Source organism: Oncorhynchus mykiss, chromosome 4, assembly GCF_057628025.1.
Source record: "Oncorhynchus mykiss isolate SJ-2025 chromosome 4, ASM5762802v1, whole genome shotgun sequence".
NCBI lineage: Eukaryota > Metazoa > Chordata > Actinopteri > Salmoniformes > Salmonidae > Oncorhynchus > Oncorhynchus mykiss.
Window position 1 is genome coordinate 65,044,389 of NC_143025.1, and position 18,113 is coordinate 65,062,501.

The window sequence follows — 18,113 nt, forward strand, 5'->3', positions numbered from 1 at the left end:
TCTGTGGTGGTAAATAGACGGCTACGAATAATATAGATGAGAACTCTCTTGGTAGATAGTGTGGTCTACAGCTTATCATAAGGTACTCTACCTCAGGCAAGCAATACCTCGAGACTTCTTTAATATTAGACATTGGGTACCAGCTGTTATTGACAAAAAGACACACACCCCCATCCCTCGTCTTACCAGACGTAGCTTCTCTGTTCTGCCGGTGCATTGAAAATCCCTACAGCTCTATATTATCCGTGTCGTCGTTCAGCCACGACTCGAAGAAACATAAGATATGGCAGTTTTTAATATCCTATTGGTAGGATAATCATAATCGTAGATCATCAGTTTTATTTTTCCAATGATCGCATGTTAGCAAGTAGAATTGATGGCAGTGGGAGTTTATTCGCTCGCCTATGGATTCTCAAAAGACAGCTTGATCTGAGTCCTCCTTTCCTCCGTCTTTTCTCCGATCTGGGCCTGTTCCCAGGAGAGCAGTATATCTTTCTCGTCGGACTCATTAAAGGAAAAAGATTCCTCCAGTTTGTGGTGACTAATCCCAGTTCTGTTGTCCAGAAGTTATTTCAGTCATAAGAGACGGTAGCAGCACCATTATGTACAAAATAAGTTACAAACAATGCAAAAAAAACAAAATAGCACAATTTGTTACGGGCATGTAAAACGTCAGACATTCTCTTCGGCGCCATCTTAACAATGCTGTCAATCTCCCCATTTGACAAACCCTGAGAATTCCAAACAAGGACCAGAGGGGTTGGGAGACAGAATAGGCGTAGCCCCTCTTTAAACTCCTTTCTCAGCCCCTCAACCCCAAAGGCTGAAGTGGAACCTAACAATACTAGAAGTTTGGTTAGTCCCATTTCAAATGAGAACATTTAGGCAGTATCACAGTGGAGAAATGATTATAAAAACCCAGCCACGTACACTTTAAGCCCTAGCTCTCTCGAAGCCCCGAGTGAATATGTTTTTTTTTTTTGGTATCCAGTTGAGCCAGACTTGCATTGCATAAACACAGGAAATGACAGACTCAAACATCTGCAACATTTCGATATAGATCTCTGGGCTTTTAACCCTTTAATTGCTCCTGCTACAATAAGCTACAGTTGGTTGTTTACTCCAAGTGTGCTTGCTCATCACAGCATGTAGGCAGTAGGAACAGGGAATGAGTTTAATCTTGATTCAGTGGCTATATAGGCTATTATGTCTGTGTTATGGAGACATTATAAATGATTGCATTCTTAAATGGTCATCATCAAAGGATTTGGTTAACTCAATCATTTGCATCTCTAGATTGAAAGCAACATGCAAGGAGCTTAGATTACTATGTGTTATCGATATTTGCATCAATTATTGTCTTTGCATTGGGGACACTGTAAACTATTATGGTAATATTGTATTCAGATGCTTGACTTCTCCACGCATAAATTATTCAAATAAGCTTTTTCTTGTTTTTTTCTACTCACTGTGGGAGTACAATGCTTTTCCTGGTCTACATCCCAAATAACTGCATTATTCCGAACTGAAGCCAGCTGGTGGAGAGAGCCTTTTTACAAGCTACCATTCCATGGAGGAATAGAAAGTGGACATGATAAGGCGTCTTGGTATAACTCCAAAAGAATTCACAGAGCTTTGTCCCCAGATGTGAATACTTTAAAGTTAGTAGGCTAAACAGAACACGTATTTGATTGGTTATAGTCGACTGTGTGTGGATCACCGGATCTTTAGTGACAAAAAGTTGAGACGGTTGACAGTAAAACAATAGTAGACATTCTCTGCGCCTTGCGCAGCTTGGAACAGTTAGTACAGACGTGTAGCCAACAGTCCAGGTGCGCGTTTTGGAAATGGAGCGAAACAATGAAATCTTTTCTCTTTGGAAGTTTATTCTTTTTCGTATCGGCACTCGATTATAAATGTAATGGGAATACAAACGGACTTAGCAAGCCAACCACGAGTGTCGAGAAACATGGCTTGCGTTATCATTTTCCATGCGTAATGGGCAAATAACACCAGCTAGAAAGAAGCACCATATTTTACAGGTAAGAAACAATTACATTATTCTTCAAGAAAAAATGTGTTGTCCTCGATGGCATTTTCTGTATTAAAATAACGATTATTTACATGGTTCTATTTGAACCTTTATTTTAACATGTTTTCATCTATCGAATCCCATTGACTGGGTCGTCTCATGGAGCTGCGCTCGTATCAAATATCATTTCTATCCTTCTCACCACTTTGATCTCTCAATTTTTTTTATTTTATTCTGGTGAATTCAAAATTCATTCCCATCGTTTCATCACAGGCTGTTTTATCATTGCATCATATCTGTTTTAAACAATTTACCCTGCAGGCATTTTGTTTGAAAATGAGAATGGGAACATAGCAGCAAATGTTCTATTGATCTGGTGTTTGTAGGTTTTCACATACTGTATCCTCTACACGTGCACATGCAGTGATTGATTATATTATTGTTTATTGCATTACTGTGCAAATTATTCATTTTCTTGGAACCAGCGGTACCATTACACCGCCCACCCACACACTGCACACACGCGCCAGTCTAGAAGTTACTGACACGGCTCTCTCTCTCTCACTCACTCACCCTCTCACTAATCCAGACATTATGCAGCGTCTGGAACAACACCTCCCACTTCAACCTGGACTCATGGGTAGATGTAACATATTACAGGTAAATCCGAGACACTCCAATTAGAGTGATATGTTATGTTTCATGTGGTATCATCCATTTTATATGATATGTTACGAATAACAATATGTTGTGGTTAATGTTAGCTAGGTGGCTAATGCTAACGTTATCTAGGCTAGATGTTAAGGTTAGGGGTTAAGGTTAGGAGTTAGGTTAAGGTTAGGGTTATGGGAATGGTTGACTTACGTAACCATCTGTCTTATGTAACCATACCAAACATATCAAACTAATTTTAGCGTCACAGATGTACATTTACTATGTTACGTCTAGTCTATGAGACCAGGCTGCCCCCTTGATCACACCAATAATGCCCTGACCACAATCCTCCTCATCTCATCTGCTATGGCTGCTGTCAATAAATCATTTGCCAAAGCAGCAAGGGAATTTTTTGATTATATGCAATTTTCCTTCAACATTTTGCATTATCTGATCATTTAAACTCATGTCAAGTTTGACACATTACAATCTGGGAAGACTAGATTTGGTTTTCAACACTGAATAGACATGTATATTCACTGACACCCTGACATATTATTGTCTGTTTTTCATCTATTCTGTTTTATCTCTGACAGAATATTTTTTTTTACGTTTATGATTCTCATGGGGTGTCCTACTCTTATTAGATTTCCTGTGTGTCCTTTGCAAAAAAAACATGTGGCATTCGAGCAATGTTCTATGTTCCAAACACATCGTTAAAAAGAAGAAAAGAAAGTCAACAGGAACTGCACTCTCCGATTTATTGATATATCCACCCCCTGCCGCCCACTGCTCCTCTCTCTCTCCTCATCCTGGTATTTCATGGTGAACTTTAGATAAGTCGACATCAAAAGGCTACACCACCCACACCTGCTCTCAGACCTAATGCTGGGTGGGTGGGGGGGGGGGGTGGTGGGGGGTACTGGGTGGGTGGGGGATGGGTGCAGTCAGAGAAGTGGGTCATACAACTGTCATGCATCCACCCAAGAGTCTCCTCTCTGTCTGCAATGGGAATAACACATTTTGTAGATCCATCTAGTATTTTCACCATGCAATCATGTGCAGTGACCTTAAACTACTAAGGAAGTGCCTTGAGGGATGTACTCAGATGCAGGGTTGGTAGGTTATTTTCTAAATGTAATCTGTTACAGTTACTAGTTACCTGTCCAAAATTGTTATCAAATAAAGTACGTTTTGGATTACCCAAACTCAGTAACGTAATCTGATTACATTCCGTTACTTTGAGATTACTTTCCCCCTAAGAGGCATTAGAGAAGACTAACATGTATGTTACCAATTGAACAACATCTATTGCAGGATAAATCAATGTTAAAGTTTACATAGCTGGCCATATTTGGATGTTACATTTATGGATGTTAAAGTTATGTAGGCTTCTTCCAACCCATCGCTTTCTATTACATATAATATAATATAATAATATGATTAAATTATATCTTTACATTAAAAACAAAAGTATATCAGAATTCCAGTCATTCCAATAAATGTTATACCCTTTGATCTTCAAGAATAAGACGTGGAAATATAGAAGGATAGATCAGCTAAATTGTTTTACCTGAGCATGACCCCAAAATTAAGGACATATTAGCCAGCCCTACTCTGCTATTTGTGATTTTGTTGTCATGGAGGACTGATTGGGCTCATTGATTCCAGTTGAACAATAAATGCTGCGCTCATGGAATGGCATGCTTTGAGCACTACTGAGAAGTGCTATTTACATGTGAGAAATTAATGTCATATGCTGCATTTGCTATAGGCCTTTTCTTAACGTTTTTGTTGGTGACACTTTGATATCTTGATAGTATGCAGCTGTTTAAAGGGCAAATCCACAGATAAAACAATTTTGGTAAAAAAGCTGAGGGATGGGCCTGGAGAAATGTAACCACTCTCAGATTAAAGGAAAAAGCTATGGATGCAAGGACTGACCATCCGTGATATAAATGGTTTTGTTTTAACCATGTTATGAGGCTATACAGTGTTTGTTTACATTTACAATGTTTACAATGAGCCTGTAATGTAACCCACAAATGCTGATGCTCCAGATACTCAACTAGTCTAAAGAAGGCCAGTTTTATTGCTTCTTTAAACAGCTCAATAGTTTTCAGCTGTGCTAACATAATCGCAAAAGGGTTTTCTAATGATCAATTCGTCTTTTAAAATTATAAACTTGGATTAGCTAACACAACGTGCCATTGGAACACAGGAGTGATGGTTGCTGATAATGGGCCTCTGTACGCCTATGTAGATATAAAAAATGAGCCGTTTCCAGGTACAACAGTCATTTACAACATTAACAATGTCTACACTGTTATTCTGATCAATTTGATGTTATTTTAATTACAACAGATGTGGTTTTCTTTCAAAAACAAGGGCATTTCTAAGTGATCCCGAACTTTTGAACGGTAGTCGGAAGTTTGCATAAACCTTAGCGAAATACATTTAAACTCAGTTTTTCAAAATTCCTGACATTTAATCCTAGTAAAAATTCTCTGCCTTAGGTCAGTTCGGATCACCACTTTATTTTAAGAATGTGAAATGTCAGAATAATAGTAGAGAGAATTATTTCTTTCAGCTTTTATTTCTTTCATCACATTCCCAGTGGGTCAGACGTTTACATACACTCAATTAGTATTTGGTAGCATTGCCTTTAAATTGTTTAACTTGGGTCAAACATTTTGGGTAGCCTTCCACAAGCTTCCCACAATAAATTGGGTGAGTTTTGGCTCATTTCTCCTGACAGAGCAGGTGTAACTGAGTCAGGTTCATAGGCCTCCTTGCTCGCACATGCTTTTTCAGTTCTGCCCACAAATTCTCTAGAGGATTGAGGTCAGGGCTTTGTGATGGCCACTCCAATACCTTGACTTTGTTGTCCTTAAGCCATTTTGCTACAACTTTGGAAGTATGCTTGGGGTCATTGTCCATTTGGAAGACCCATTTGCGACCAAGCTTTAACTTCCTGACTGATGTCTTGAGATGTTGCTTCACTATAGCCACATACTTTTCCTCTTTCATGATGCCATCTATTTTGTGAAGTGCACCAGTCCCTTCTGCAGCAAAGCACCCACAACATGATGCTGCCACCCCTGTGCTTCACGGTTGGGATGGTGTTCTTCGGCTTGCAAGCTTCCCCCTTTTTCCTCCAAACATAACGATGATCATTATGGCCAAACAGTTATCTTTTTGTTTCATCAGACAAGAGTACATTTCTCCAAAAAGTACAATCTTTGTCCCCATGTGCAGTTGCAAACCGTAGTCTGGCTTTTTAATGGTGGTTTTGGCTTCTTCCTTGCTGAGCGGCCTTTCAGGTTATGTCGATATAGGACTCGTTTTTACTGTGGATATAGATACTTTTGTACCTGTTTCCTCCAGCATCTTCACAAGGTCCTTTGCTGTTGTTCTGCACTTTTCACACCAAAGTACGTTCATCTCTAGGAGACAGAACGCGTCTCCTTCCTGAGTGGTATGATGGCTGCGTAGTCCCATGGTGTTTATACTTACTATTGTTTGTACAGATGAACGTGGTACCTTCAGGCATTTGGAAATTGCTCCCAAGGATGAACCAGACTTGTGGAGGTCTACAATGTTTTTTTCTGAGGTCTTGGATGATTTCTTTTGATTCTCCCATGATGTCAAGCACAGAGGCACTGTTTGAAGGTAGGCCTTCAGAAGCTTCTAAAGCCATGACATCATTTTCTGGAATTTTCCAATCTGTTTAAAGGCACAGTCAACTTAGTGTATGTAAACTTCTGACTCACTGGAATTGTGATGAAATAAATAAAAGCTGAAATAAATAATTCTCTCTACTATTATTCTGACATTTCACATTCTTAAAATAAAGTGGTGATCCTAACTGACCTAAGACAGGGAATCTTTGCTAGGATTAAATGTCAGGATTTGTGAAAAACTGAGTTTAAATGTATTTCACTAACGTGTATTTAAACTATCGACTTCAACTGTGTAAATACAAAAATGGATGTAGCAACTACAGATTGCCCCTTTAAGTCTATCAAAAGTGTGCAAGGTTGAGCATGTGTCCATTAGAGCTATGGATTTAATTTTTTATCAGCATGAATTAGATTGAGCAATAAAAGCCCCACTTTTATTCCATAGGCTTGAATCCGCACTATGCAGCTTTTGCAAGAGCACATTTTTCACTGGCTGTCCACTGGTTTCAAAAACAATGATTGATAGGCAGCTTAAACTTCTCGAATTCAACCATTATTGGGTTCAAATACACATTTAGATTTGTGAACAGCCCTCCGCAACAACCCCAATGCGTTAGGCGCAAATAGCTAAATGAGAGAGTAGGAGTGTGACTCACATCAATGCGCTATGTAAATATAAATATTAAGTGATATCCATATCGCCGTAAACTACATCGCTGCTGTCATCCTTACCTCCAGGTGTTTATTCAAGTTGGATAATCTTTAGATGCCGACAGCAGCCCCACCATTAGAAGACCTGGCTCGGACTGTAGCCTACAAAAGCCTATTCCTGCTCTTTTCCCGCGATCTATCAAGGCCCCCGAGTGGTGCAGCGGTCTAAGGCACTGCGTCTCAGGCTGTATCACAACCGGCCGTGATTGGGAGTCCCATAGGGCGGCGCACAATTGGCCCAAAGTCGTCTGGGGTAGGGTTTGGTCGGGGTAGGCCTTTTATGTAAATAAGAATTTGTTCTTAACTGACCTCCCTAGTTTAAAAAAAGGTTAAATTAATTAATTAATAATAAAAAAACATTTGGTGTGTCATCATAGTGGTCTCGGACTTGTGGTTAGCCTCGCTCAGGTGGTAAAAACATGGATAAAAATGGTCAATGCTGATTTGAATGTCATTGAGCATCCTTTCATCTAGTTTTTCAAAAGTATCTGTAATCTGATAACAATATTGATGCTGGTAATGTACGGATTACAGTTACCGTTTTTTGCAATGTAACAGAGTGTGCAAAGCTGTCATCAAGGCAAAGGGTGGCTATTTGAAGAATATCAAATATATTTTGATTTGTTTAACACTTTTTTTAGTTACGACATTATTCCATATGTGTTATTTCATAGTTTTGATGTCTTCACTATTATACAATGTAGAAAATAGTAAAAAAAAAATTAAGAAAAACCCTTGAATGAGTAGGTGTTCTAAAACTTCTGACTGGTGGTGTAAATATTCCCTATAGAGCGAGAGTGTGCTCCTCGGACACACTGGTGTGTAAACATGACAACCTGTCCACACTACAGTACCCCCTGTTGTTCACGCTGACAGAGAGAGGATGTTGAGGATTCACTCCACACACCTCTTGGTGAAGCACCATGTATCTGCACCTCTCCTGCCTTCAACCTGGTTGTTGGTACTTTTGAAGGGGTTTTATTGGAAACACTGATGAGATTACCGTTCCTAAAAAGATAGCATATTTCTCTCATAAATTGATTGTCATGGTTCATTGGCAAATGTTGAAATAGGATGGTGTATGGTAGTCAGTACGGTTGAGTACTGATTAGTACTGACCAGTGCTGCTTGTGTTAGCTGAGGCTCTATTTTACTGTAAAATGTATATATTTCAAGGTCCCTTGTGAGTCATCTCCATCAATAGACTGCCATAACTAATTCTATACTTTTAAATTTAAGATCCGTTTAAGATCATAGGGACTAAGTAACGGCCTCTTATATTTCTTTAAACCCTTTTACTAGGAAATGAGATGTTCCTCCTGAGATGACAAATAGATGGAGTCATTTGGAAAATAGCATCTGTGTGTGCTTGTCTGTGGTGTGTGTAAGAGAGGAAGAGAGACAGAGTGACAGATATATGAGAGAGAGAGAGATACAAACAGCTGGAGTGGAAAAGGCAGGGGACATGTGTAAATGTAAAGTGCTATATCACAGCTAAATCTGTATTAATTCGCTCACAAACACAATGCAATTTGCCCTTTCAATCATCATTTTGGCTTCCAAAAAGGCTCTCCTTTCTTTTAGCAAGAAAAAAACAAAGAGGGCAAACACCAGATTGCCAGATTAATTGTTGCCTATGGGCTGTGACTAGAATTCATATTAGAACATAATTGTCATCATTCTTAATTACCAAAGCAAGCATAAGAGCAGTTTCTGCAGATGCTGTTCCCAGCTTGATGACGCCCCCAAAGGTTATGGTTGCTCTGCCTCCCACCATGGGAATGCCAGGAGGACAGTGCCAGCAACCCAGCAACTAGAGAAGAGACATCAGTAAACATACCAGATGCGTCTCACTCCCCTTCTCTGTTTGTCTTTACAGGGCCGTGGACAGCGGTAGTGATGATTTCAGCTGGTGGAGTGATTACGGGCCACCTTGCTGCACTGAAGAGGCAGGACTCGGCCCGCTCCCAACACCATCTGCCCATCCAGTCCCCAGCCCCAGGAGAGGCCCAGGAGAAGAGGAGGGCCAAGCGTAAACCCAGAGCCGACGTAGTGGTGGTCAGGGGAAAGATCCGCCTCTACTCTGCCTCTGGGTTCTTCCTCATCCTGGGTGTATTGATCCTGCTGATGGGCATCGCCATGGCCGTGCTGGGCTACTGGCCACACAGAGAGGATCTCGTAGCGGCCAACGCCAAGCTATCCACCAACGACACCAGGGTGACCCGGGAGGAAAGTGGTACACTGGCCCAGTTCTTTGAGCAGCACCTGCACTCTGAGAAGATGAAGATGCTGGGCCCCTTCACCATGGGTATCGGTATCTTCATCTTCATCTGTGCCAATGCCATCCTGCACGAAAACAGGGACCGGGAGACCAAGGTGATCCACATGAGAGACATGTACTCCACCGTCATCGACATCCACAGCCTGAGGATCAAAGAGCACAAGTACATGAATGGGGCCTACTCCGGCTCTTATGGGGAGCATGAGGTCAGGACCTATGAGAACCAGTGTGCCTCCAAGCTTGCTGCTAACACCCTGCTAGGGTTCCCCAGCATGGGGAACAATGTGAGGGTGTCTCGCAGGGCCAGCTCTACGGAGGACGAGGAGGGCCTTCTCAATGAGGCCAAAGGGGGGCATGGTCTCCTGCCTTCACTCTACAGAGAGCGCTCTGGCTCCATCTTTGGTCTGCAGCATGAGGGCAGCCGCCACAGGGACGAGAGGAGCAGCTTCCCCAAGAGATGCCAGACCAGGTCAATCGTCTCGTCCTCGATCAGCGCTTTCACCCTGCCCGTTATCAAGCTCAACAACTGTGTGATCGACGAGCCTGACATGGACAACATCACAGAGGACCTGGAGCACATTCGGGTTAGGTCCCGACCCCCCTCTGTGGAGTCGCTGGCTGTGCCTGTTCCGGCAGACATTGCCAAAGCCTACAAACCTCCCGACGTCATGCTCCTCAGGAGTAACTCAGCCACAGAGTCCCACTCCTTCTCGTCCTCTCATAGCTCTCTGTCCCCAGGCTCTGCCAGTGGGAGGTACCTGTCCCCCGGGACTGCCCGCAAGGACTTCGGCTCTAACAACTCCCTCCACATGCTTTCTTCTCACTCTAAGTCTCTGGACCTGGATCGAAGGCCCACCACCCTAACAGTGAAGCCAGAGCAGAGGAAACATCCCAGCTGGCCCCGGCTGGACCGCAGCAATAGTAAAGGCTACATGAAGCTGGAGAACAAGGAGGATCCTATGGACAGACTGCAGTTGCCCCAGGTAGCAGTCAAGCAGGATTACACCAAGAAAGAGAAACTGCTCATGATCTCCAGGTCTCACAATAACCTCAGCTTTGAACACGATAAGCAGTTCATGAACAACACTATGAAACGAGGGAGCTCTGAGACCAGGTTTTAAATGGAACTCTTACAAAACCTGGTCTCAGACGTGTTTGTGCCGTCTTGCCAACTCCTACGGTCATTGCCACCTGATGAGGACCATATGAGTTGGCAAGAAAGCACAAACACATCTGGGTCCAGGCTATATGAAGCCCACTACTTGGACCTAAATCTAACAATGTGTTTGTTTGTGTGACAAGATCATTCTGCAATACAATTCTAGCTGTTCACTCTCAGTGTTGCTTAGTAAATTGTAAGTGTGATCACATGTTGTTTTGGGATGGAGCTCTCAGGTAGTCCGTCTGTTTGCAGTCTAAAGAAAGAGTGGCTGTGTTACGTGTGTGAGATATTTGCAGCACAAATCAATTCATAAACTTTTTTCAAATTAGGTTTAAAGTGAACTTAGAAGTACAGAAACCTACACCATTAACTTGTGGTTTGTTTTTCTTGTCACATTTCCAGTCTTTGTGTTGTTGCAACACGCTGTACTTTTTGTTCAAACCGGTCAGTGTACGTACAAGAGTTGTTTAGATATTTTGCTATGGAGCTTTTAATAATGTAATTGTTCTCAACACACACTGCTATTTTTTTAAGGAAAAAGGTGTAAAATTTACAATTTACTCAGAATAAAATTAAGCTTTTCAATGAGTAACATTTGTCTTTGATGATAGCCTATACTATTTTGTTCTCCCCAGCCTTGGAAATGTGCTATGTGTTCACAGAAAAGTATTTAACCTTGCCTTAGTAGATGTATTTTAAACACAAAGATAGAGTCAATACTATAAACAGTACAGAGTATTTCTGCTCGCATCTGTTTGTCTGATATTCATTTAGTCTCTTGAATTCTGAAAGTGAATGAACTGAGAAATTCTCCTAACATTTGCTTTCTCGCCCCACAAACTTTGAATCGGTTGTGAAGGGAAAATATTTTATCTTTGGAAGCAAGGAAGTAAATAGCATTCCCATGTTGAACAATAGGAGATCTGGGAGTACCGAATTGGGAGCTGCCAGAGTAGAGAGGAGTCTCATAAGATGGTTCCATCTGGAGGGGGAGTGAACCAAGATGTGTGTGACTTCCAGGAAGCCTCATATTGAAACAAGGTTTGCACATTGTCAATACGAACAGGAGAAACTGTGCCGTGTGCATGTTCAGGATTTGATATATTTTCCATGTTTTCTTTTGCTGAAATGTCTATCTGACTGCAATTAGAAAGATATTTGATTGAATATTTTTGTGTCCCCTATTTGTTATCTGTAAGAGGTGGTATTTTGTGAAAACAGCAATCAATGAAACATTGGATGTCTGGGTGCAAGTCTATTTTGGACAGGTGGAGTGGCGTGAATTCCAATCCGCCTCTCATAGTCTTCAACAATACACCCTCTGCCTTGCCGATTTGGTCTGTTATTGCTATGCTCTTTTAAGCATGGGTAGACTATTCACAATATATCATCTTCCCATAAGCCACTTCTAAAATAATAAGGTAATATCATCCCACTGAGCACATACTGGTTAAATCAACGTTGTTTCCATGTAATTTCAATGAAATTATGTCGAACCAACGTGGAATAGACATTGAATTGTCTGTGCCCAGTGGGATATGGATGAAGCATTGGCTAATCCTCTGATGTTCTTAAGTAGTGAATGTTACTTCATGCAAAGTAATAAAGAGTATCTCTTGCTTTGATTTTGTACATTTGTATAGAATATCGTGGCATATACAGTGCCTTGCGAAAGTATTCGGCCCCCTTGAACTTTGCGTCATTTTGCCACATTTCAGGCTTCAAACATAAAGATATAAAACTGTATTTTTTTTGAAGAATCAACAACAAGTGAGACACAATCGTGAAGTGGAACGACATTTATTGGATATTTCAAACTTTTTTAACAAATCAAAAACTGAAAAATTGGGCGTGCAAAATTATTCAGCCCCCTTAAGTTAATACTTTGTAGCGCCACCTTTTGCTGCGATTACAGCTGTAAGTCGCTTGGGGTATGTCTCTATCAGTTTTGCACATCGAGAGACTGATTTTTTTTCCCATTCCTCCTTGCAAAACAGCTCGAGCTCAGTGAGGTTGGATGGAGAGCATTTGTGAACAGCAGTTTTCAGTTCTTTCCACAGATTCTCGATTGGATTCAGGTCTGGACTTTGACTTGGCCATTCTAACACCTGGATATGTTTATTTTTGAACCATTCCATTGTAGATTTTGCTTTATGTTTTGAATCATTGTCTTGTTGGAAGACAAATCTCCGTCCCAGTCTCAGGTCTTTTGCAGACTCCATCAGGTTTTCTTCCAGAATGGTCCTGTATTTGGCTCCATCCATCTTCCCATCAATTTTAACCATCTTCCCTGTCCCTGCTGAAGAAAAGCAGGCCCAAACCATGATGCTGCCACCACCATGTTTGACAGTGGGGATGGTGTGTTCAGCTGTGTTGCTTTTACGCCAAACATAACGTTTTGCATTGTTGCCAAAAAGTTCAATTTTGGTTTCATCTGACCAGAGCACCTTCTTCCACATGTTTGGTGTGTCTCCCAGGTGGCTTGTGGCAAACTTTAAACAACACTTTTTATGGATATCTTTAAGAAATGGCTTTCTTCTTGCCACTCTTCCATAAAGGCCAGATTTGTGCAATATACGACTGATTGTTGTCCTATGGACAGAGTCTCCCACCTCAGCTGTAGATCTCTGCAGTTCATCCAGAGTGATCATGGGCCTCTTGGCTGCATCTCTGATCAGTCTTCTCCTTGTATGAGCTGAAAGTATAGAGGGACGGCCAGGTCTTGGTAGATTTGCAGTGGTCTGATACTCCTTCCATTTCAATATTATTGCTTGCACAGTGCTCCTTGGGATGTTTAAAGCTTGGGAAATCTTTTTGTATCCAAATTCGGCTTTAAACTTCTTCACAACAGTATCTCGGACCTGCCTGGTGTGTTCCTTGTTCTTCATGATGCTCTCTGCGCTTTTAACGGACCTCTGAGACTATCACAGTGCAGGTGCATTTATACGGAGACTTGATTACACACAGGTGGATTGTATTTATCATCATTAGTCATTTAGGTCAACATTGGATCATTCAGAGATCCTCACTGAACTTCTGGAGAGAGTTTGCTGCACTGAAAGTAAAGGGGGCTGAATAATTTTGCACGCCCAATTTTTCAGTTTTTGATTTGTTAAAAAAATTTGAAATATCCAATAAATGTCGTTCCACTTCATGATTGTGTCCCACTTGTTGTTGATTCTTCACAAAAAAATACAGTTTTATATCTTTATGTTTGAAGCCTGAAATGTGGCAAAAGGTCGCAAAGTTCAAGGGGGCCGAATACTTTCGCAAGGCATTGTATAGGCTACTGTCCACACAACTCCCGCTCCGATACTCATCCTAAACAGAAAAAGGTTACAGATAAAGTTGGAGATAGTTTTGGATTTGAGAAGGAAGATAAAGTTTGACTGAGGCCATCTGTAGAGTTAGCATCAAAGCAAATTACATTGCGGCTTCAAAGAACAATCAACAAACCAAAGAAGCCAGTATCTATTTCAGCATAAATATTATATCAAAAGAAACAAAAAGTACTTTGTTGTCAGTTCTGCCTCATTGCTAGATCCTCCCACCGCTGCTCCTTGGGGACTCCCCCGTCACTGACGGCAAATGACCTTGGCGGAGCAGGGCAAGCCAGGGTTAATTGGTAGGAGCTGAGAGATGCCTTGGGGTTTGGACCTCGCTCACTCACCAGGGGAATGGGAGCGTTGGGTGAGACCCTGGCCTTCGGGATGCTATTCTAGCTCATTAGGACGTCAATCTGCAACACATTTCCGGCAGGGGTTTGGGACCCCCTCTGACTGCCATGGCAACAAAGGCACCCTCAGTTTTTAAACCCAAATGCAGCTAGGCAGCTGCTTCAGGCACGCGACAAAAGAGAGCAGCAAAGGATCATGGGTCAAAACAAGAGAAAAACATTAATATGATAAAGATGGCTTAAAATGTCATTGATCCAGTAAGACAGTATCTTGAAATGTGGATGTCTTCTTTATTCAGTTATTCAACTTATGATAAAACTGCTACTTAGCCAAACTAATGAGCAAGCTAAGACTGTTCATTGCCTCTGTCTGTTCATTGCCTCTGTCTACTAATTGGCTTACCTTCTGTGAACTTCAGCACCTTGTTATTGTCCTTCGTGTTTTAGGAAACTCCGCCATTAGGCTGCATCCAAGGTCACTCAGGGGCATTACACTCCTATTAATAATGTATTGACTGAGTCACATGGCCTATTATTCCCCATCCTCATTTTCCAAGAGGCGTGTTGGTAAACCAGAGAGTGTGACCTATCTTGTCCACACTAAGCTGAGGGTGTCGGGTGAGTCAATGCTGGAGGTCTCGGGGGACTCGACCGTCTCCTGAGGTCCACCTACTTCACATTCTAAACCATTGCAGTGAAATCAGTGACCCACCCTCCTGTCACTATCTCTGAAGGCACCTCTATGTTCAGGGGTCACGTCGTGTTTCAGTGAAATGCCATAACGAGTGCTTGATTGTGCCAAGAGTAGCCTATGAATCATTGTAGGCAGAGTAAATGTTTCATATTGCTTTTAAACACTGTATTGATTGAGAAAATGTCTGTAAGAGCTGGTTATACAGTTTGACTACATAATGGCCTTTAAGGGAGGGACTTCTTTGTCAGTGGCTACTGCTGTGCTGTGAATGGGCTGTGATTGTCATTGTTACCGGGTCCGTGCATAGCAATCAATGACAAGAAATAACGTGTCCTGTCAAGTGTTGTGTTTTTGGCATCATTAAAGTGAAGACTTATTTTATCAAATCAATTCTCTGTAATGATTATTATGCGATTAAACTAATCATGTCAATTTAATTAACTAGGAAGTCTGGGCACCAAGGAAAATCTTCAGATTACAAAGTTAGAATATTTTAATATCTGATCAATTAGTTTCTTAATTAATGAAATATTCTTTACCACACGTTAGTCTCATTCCAAACGTCATAAATTGTTGGTTATCTGCACAAACCCAGCCTTTACTATGACTCATCCATACACCAATCGTCTTAAATCATTTAGTAAATACTAACTAACTAAACAATCACAGAAATGCATAAACAAACAACACAGTAGATATGGTTACAAGGAAATTATAGGGGAGGTTCCCTCGCGGGCTAAGCCAACATGATGGCTTGGTGGACAAAGGGAAGTGGGTGTGGACTGAAAAGGGCAGGAAAGACAAAAGGCGTCACTACACAGTTTATAATTATATTAATTGAAATGCCAATCCTTTGCACATGAACGCTCACTCATTCGGGAACAATGCCCAGTGTGTCGTCGTGATCTCTGTTGGAATCGTCAGTCCTTCTGTTGGAGAGTTCATCCAAGTCTCTATCTCTCTCTGCTTCCCTGAAGATCAAAGTATTTTGTGGTTAGAATGGATACTCCAGAGTACCATTCAGAAATGTTCTCATAGAGTAGCTGTTTCGACGGTTGTCGGTCTTTACATCACAGGTTGACATCATTTCTACCTGCAGACCAGTAATTAGTATCTAAGATTTGCTCTTATTCTGTAGGGATCGATAGTCTCAGAGTTGAACCATTTCCAGCCGTGTAGCCAATGCTCCACGTGGTATGGTTAGGAATTCAACAAATATTTCAACCTTAGATTATACTGAGGTTTTTGTGGTCTGAACTCAACCTGTGCCCCCTCGGTGTCCATCGAGGTACTCGTGGTCTGAAGAGGATTTACTCAGGAGGGGTTTTTATTCGTAACAATAGAAAAGCCGGGTCTATGACGCCAGATCATGTCTGTGCTCACGGGGGCGGGCCAATGGCTTAGTTCATCTTTAAAGGGAATACAATTCTCTTTCATTAAATGTTTAACATCACCTTACATCATCTCACAAATAGTTTCATCTTTACTCATTCATTTTATACAATAATTAGATGCAAACCCCATAATTGAGAAGTGTACATATACATATACAGAGATATAGTTGTGTTTCTCCTGTCCTCTCTGAGGTCACCAAATGAAACACACTCGTATCAATGGACCATTCCCACCTTCTTACAAGTGGACCTTTTGTATCAAATTCCCATTTTGAGGATTTAGGAGTTTGCCATGTGAAATTCTTTGTTCTCTCTATGTGTCTCTCTTTCTGCATGGCCAGAGGGAGAGAGTCTCCTCCAAGAATGTATGACCTGAGATAACAGAACCTGGGTGTAGGAGAGAGGGGGGGGGGGGGGGGAGAGATGCCACAAGCTATACCCAGAAAGTGTCACGTCCTGACACAAGTTTACAGCAAAGTGTGCAATGTCACTTCTATCTGAGGGTGTAAAGGTGGGTGTAAACTGTATGATGTCACTTCTAAGGGTGTAAAGGCAGGGTATAAAGTATGTGATGTCACTTTTATCTGAGGGTGTAATCACAGACTTTCTACCCTGCCTTTACACCCTCACATTAGAAGTGACAAGGTAGGGCATAAACTGTGTGATGTCACTTCTGAGGGTGTAAAGTGTGTGCCGTCATGAACTTTATGAAACTTGTTTCAACAGCCCCTGCTGATAGGTGTTGCACAGTGAGTGGGTAACATGAATGATTCAGAGATCTCCCAGTCTGTATTGTTCACAGCAACAAAGGTACAGTATGTAGACATATCTGTTTACATTCCCCATCTTCACTCCCCGTCAGCTTTTTTGACGTAATGGGTACATATGTTCTGGAAATAGCTGCTCGCTGTTAGCTTCTAAACTTTCAACACTTAAAACATCAAGTCAATCATGTTGGTGTAAAACGATGTATATTTCTGTGCCTAGGATGAAATGGAGATGGAGTTAAAGTAGTTGTGGTACATTCAAACAGTATAAAAATGTCTTCTGGCATTGTCTTTATCTGCATCAAATAATGGATGCGATTAACGAGGACGGAAGGAGAGATATGTAAATAAACCTAGTTAGGAATGTAACAAAACGTTGGTCTTTCTTTTCATTGTATATTAGTGGTAAAAGGTTTGAAATATTTGCTTTGTGTAACATTTGCCACATATGACAGTCATCCAGTGAACGTTTGAAAAGTTTGACATTTGTTTAGAAGGTCAGGGCACATGCCAATACTGCCTCACTCCCTACTGCATGGAATATGGAATGCAGAAATAGAATTCTAACCAGGTACAAATTAGCTCTAGTGTGTCTGTAAGAAAGAAAATAATGCAGTTGCCAATGTCACTATGAAAAAGAGAGGATGCATCTTTATCCTGAATATCCTCCAAGCAGCTTATTAGGGCAGACCACAGCTCCCTCCAAGCCTTCTGGGAAATGAAAGCGCTGTGATAACTAGTAAAGAGGGGTTGTGTGGGTAGCGTCTGGAACAGGGAAGCTGTTCAAGCTCTGAGCAGCTCTCACTCAGTCAGCCCCCATCACATACCATTGTACGCTCAGACCTGCACAGCGTGTGATGGTAACATTGTCTACTACACTATCTGTGAAATGAGTTGTGATGCTCACTTGTTTAAATGAAATATCATTGTATCTAAGGTATTTAGGGTTTGGTTTTTGCTGGGAAGACAAAATGGGCTTTTAGTACAGTATACTGCTGGGATTCATACAGCGAGGGAGACGGTGATTGTTGTTCATTCAAGAGGAAAGACCTCATTGCC

General features: G+C 41.4%; 1 protein-coding gene across 1 annotated transcript; it reads left to right on the forward strand.

The window, feature by feature from the left end:
- The first annotated feature begins 1,039 nt into the window (after positions 1-1,039).
- On the forward strand, positions 1,040-12,144 carry tmem200a (transmembrane protein 200A). The gene is made up of 2 exons (XM_021600336.3): positions 1,040-2,042; positions 8,960-12,144. The coding sequence occupies exon 2, from the start codon at positions 8,980-8,982 to the stop codon at positions 10,480-10,482; it is 1,503 nt and encodes a 500-aa protein (XP_021456011.2). The 5' UTR covers positions 1,040-2,042; positions 8,960-8,979; the 3' UTR covers positions 10,483-12,144.
- The last annotated feature ends 5,969 nt before the right edge of the window (positions 12,145-18,113 follow it).

Coding starts and splice junctions, on each gene's coding strand:
- tmem200a (XM_021600336.3), top strand. CDS start 8,980: ATGATTTCAGCTGGTGGAGTGATTACGGGCCACCTTGCTGCACTGAAG.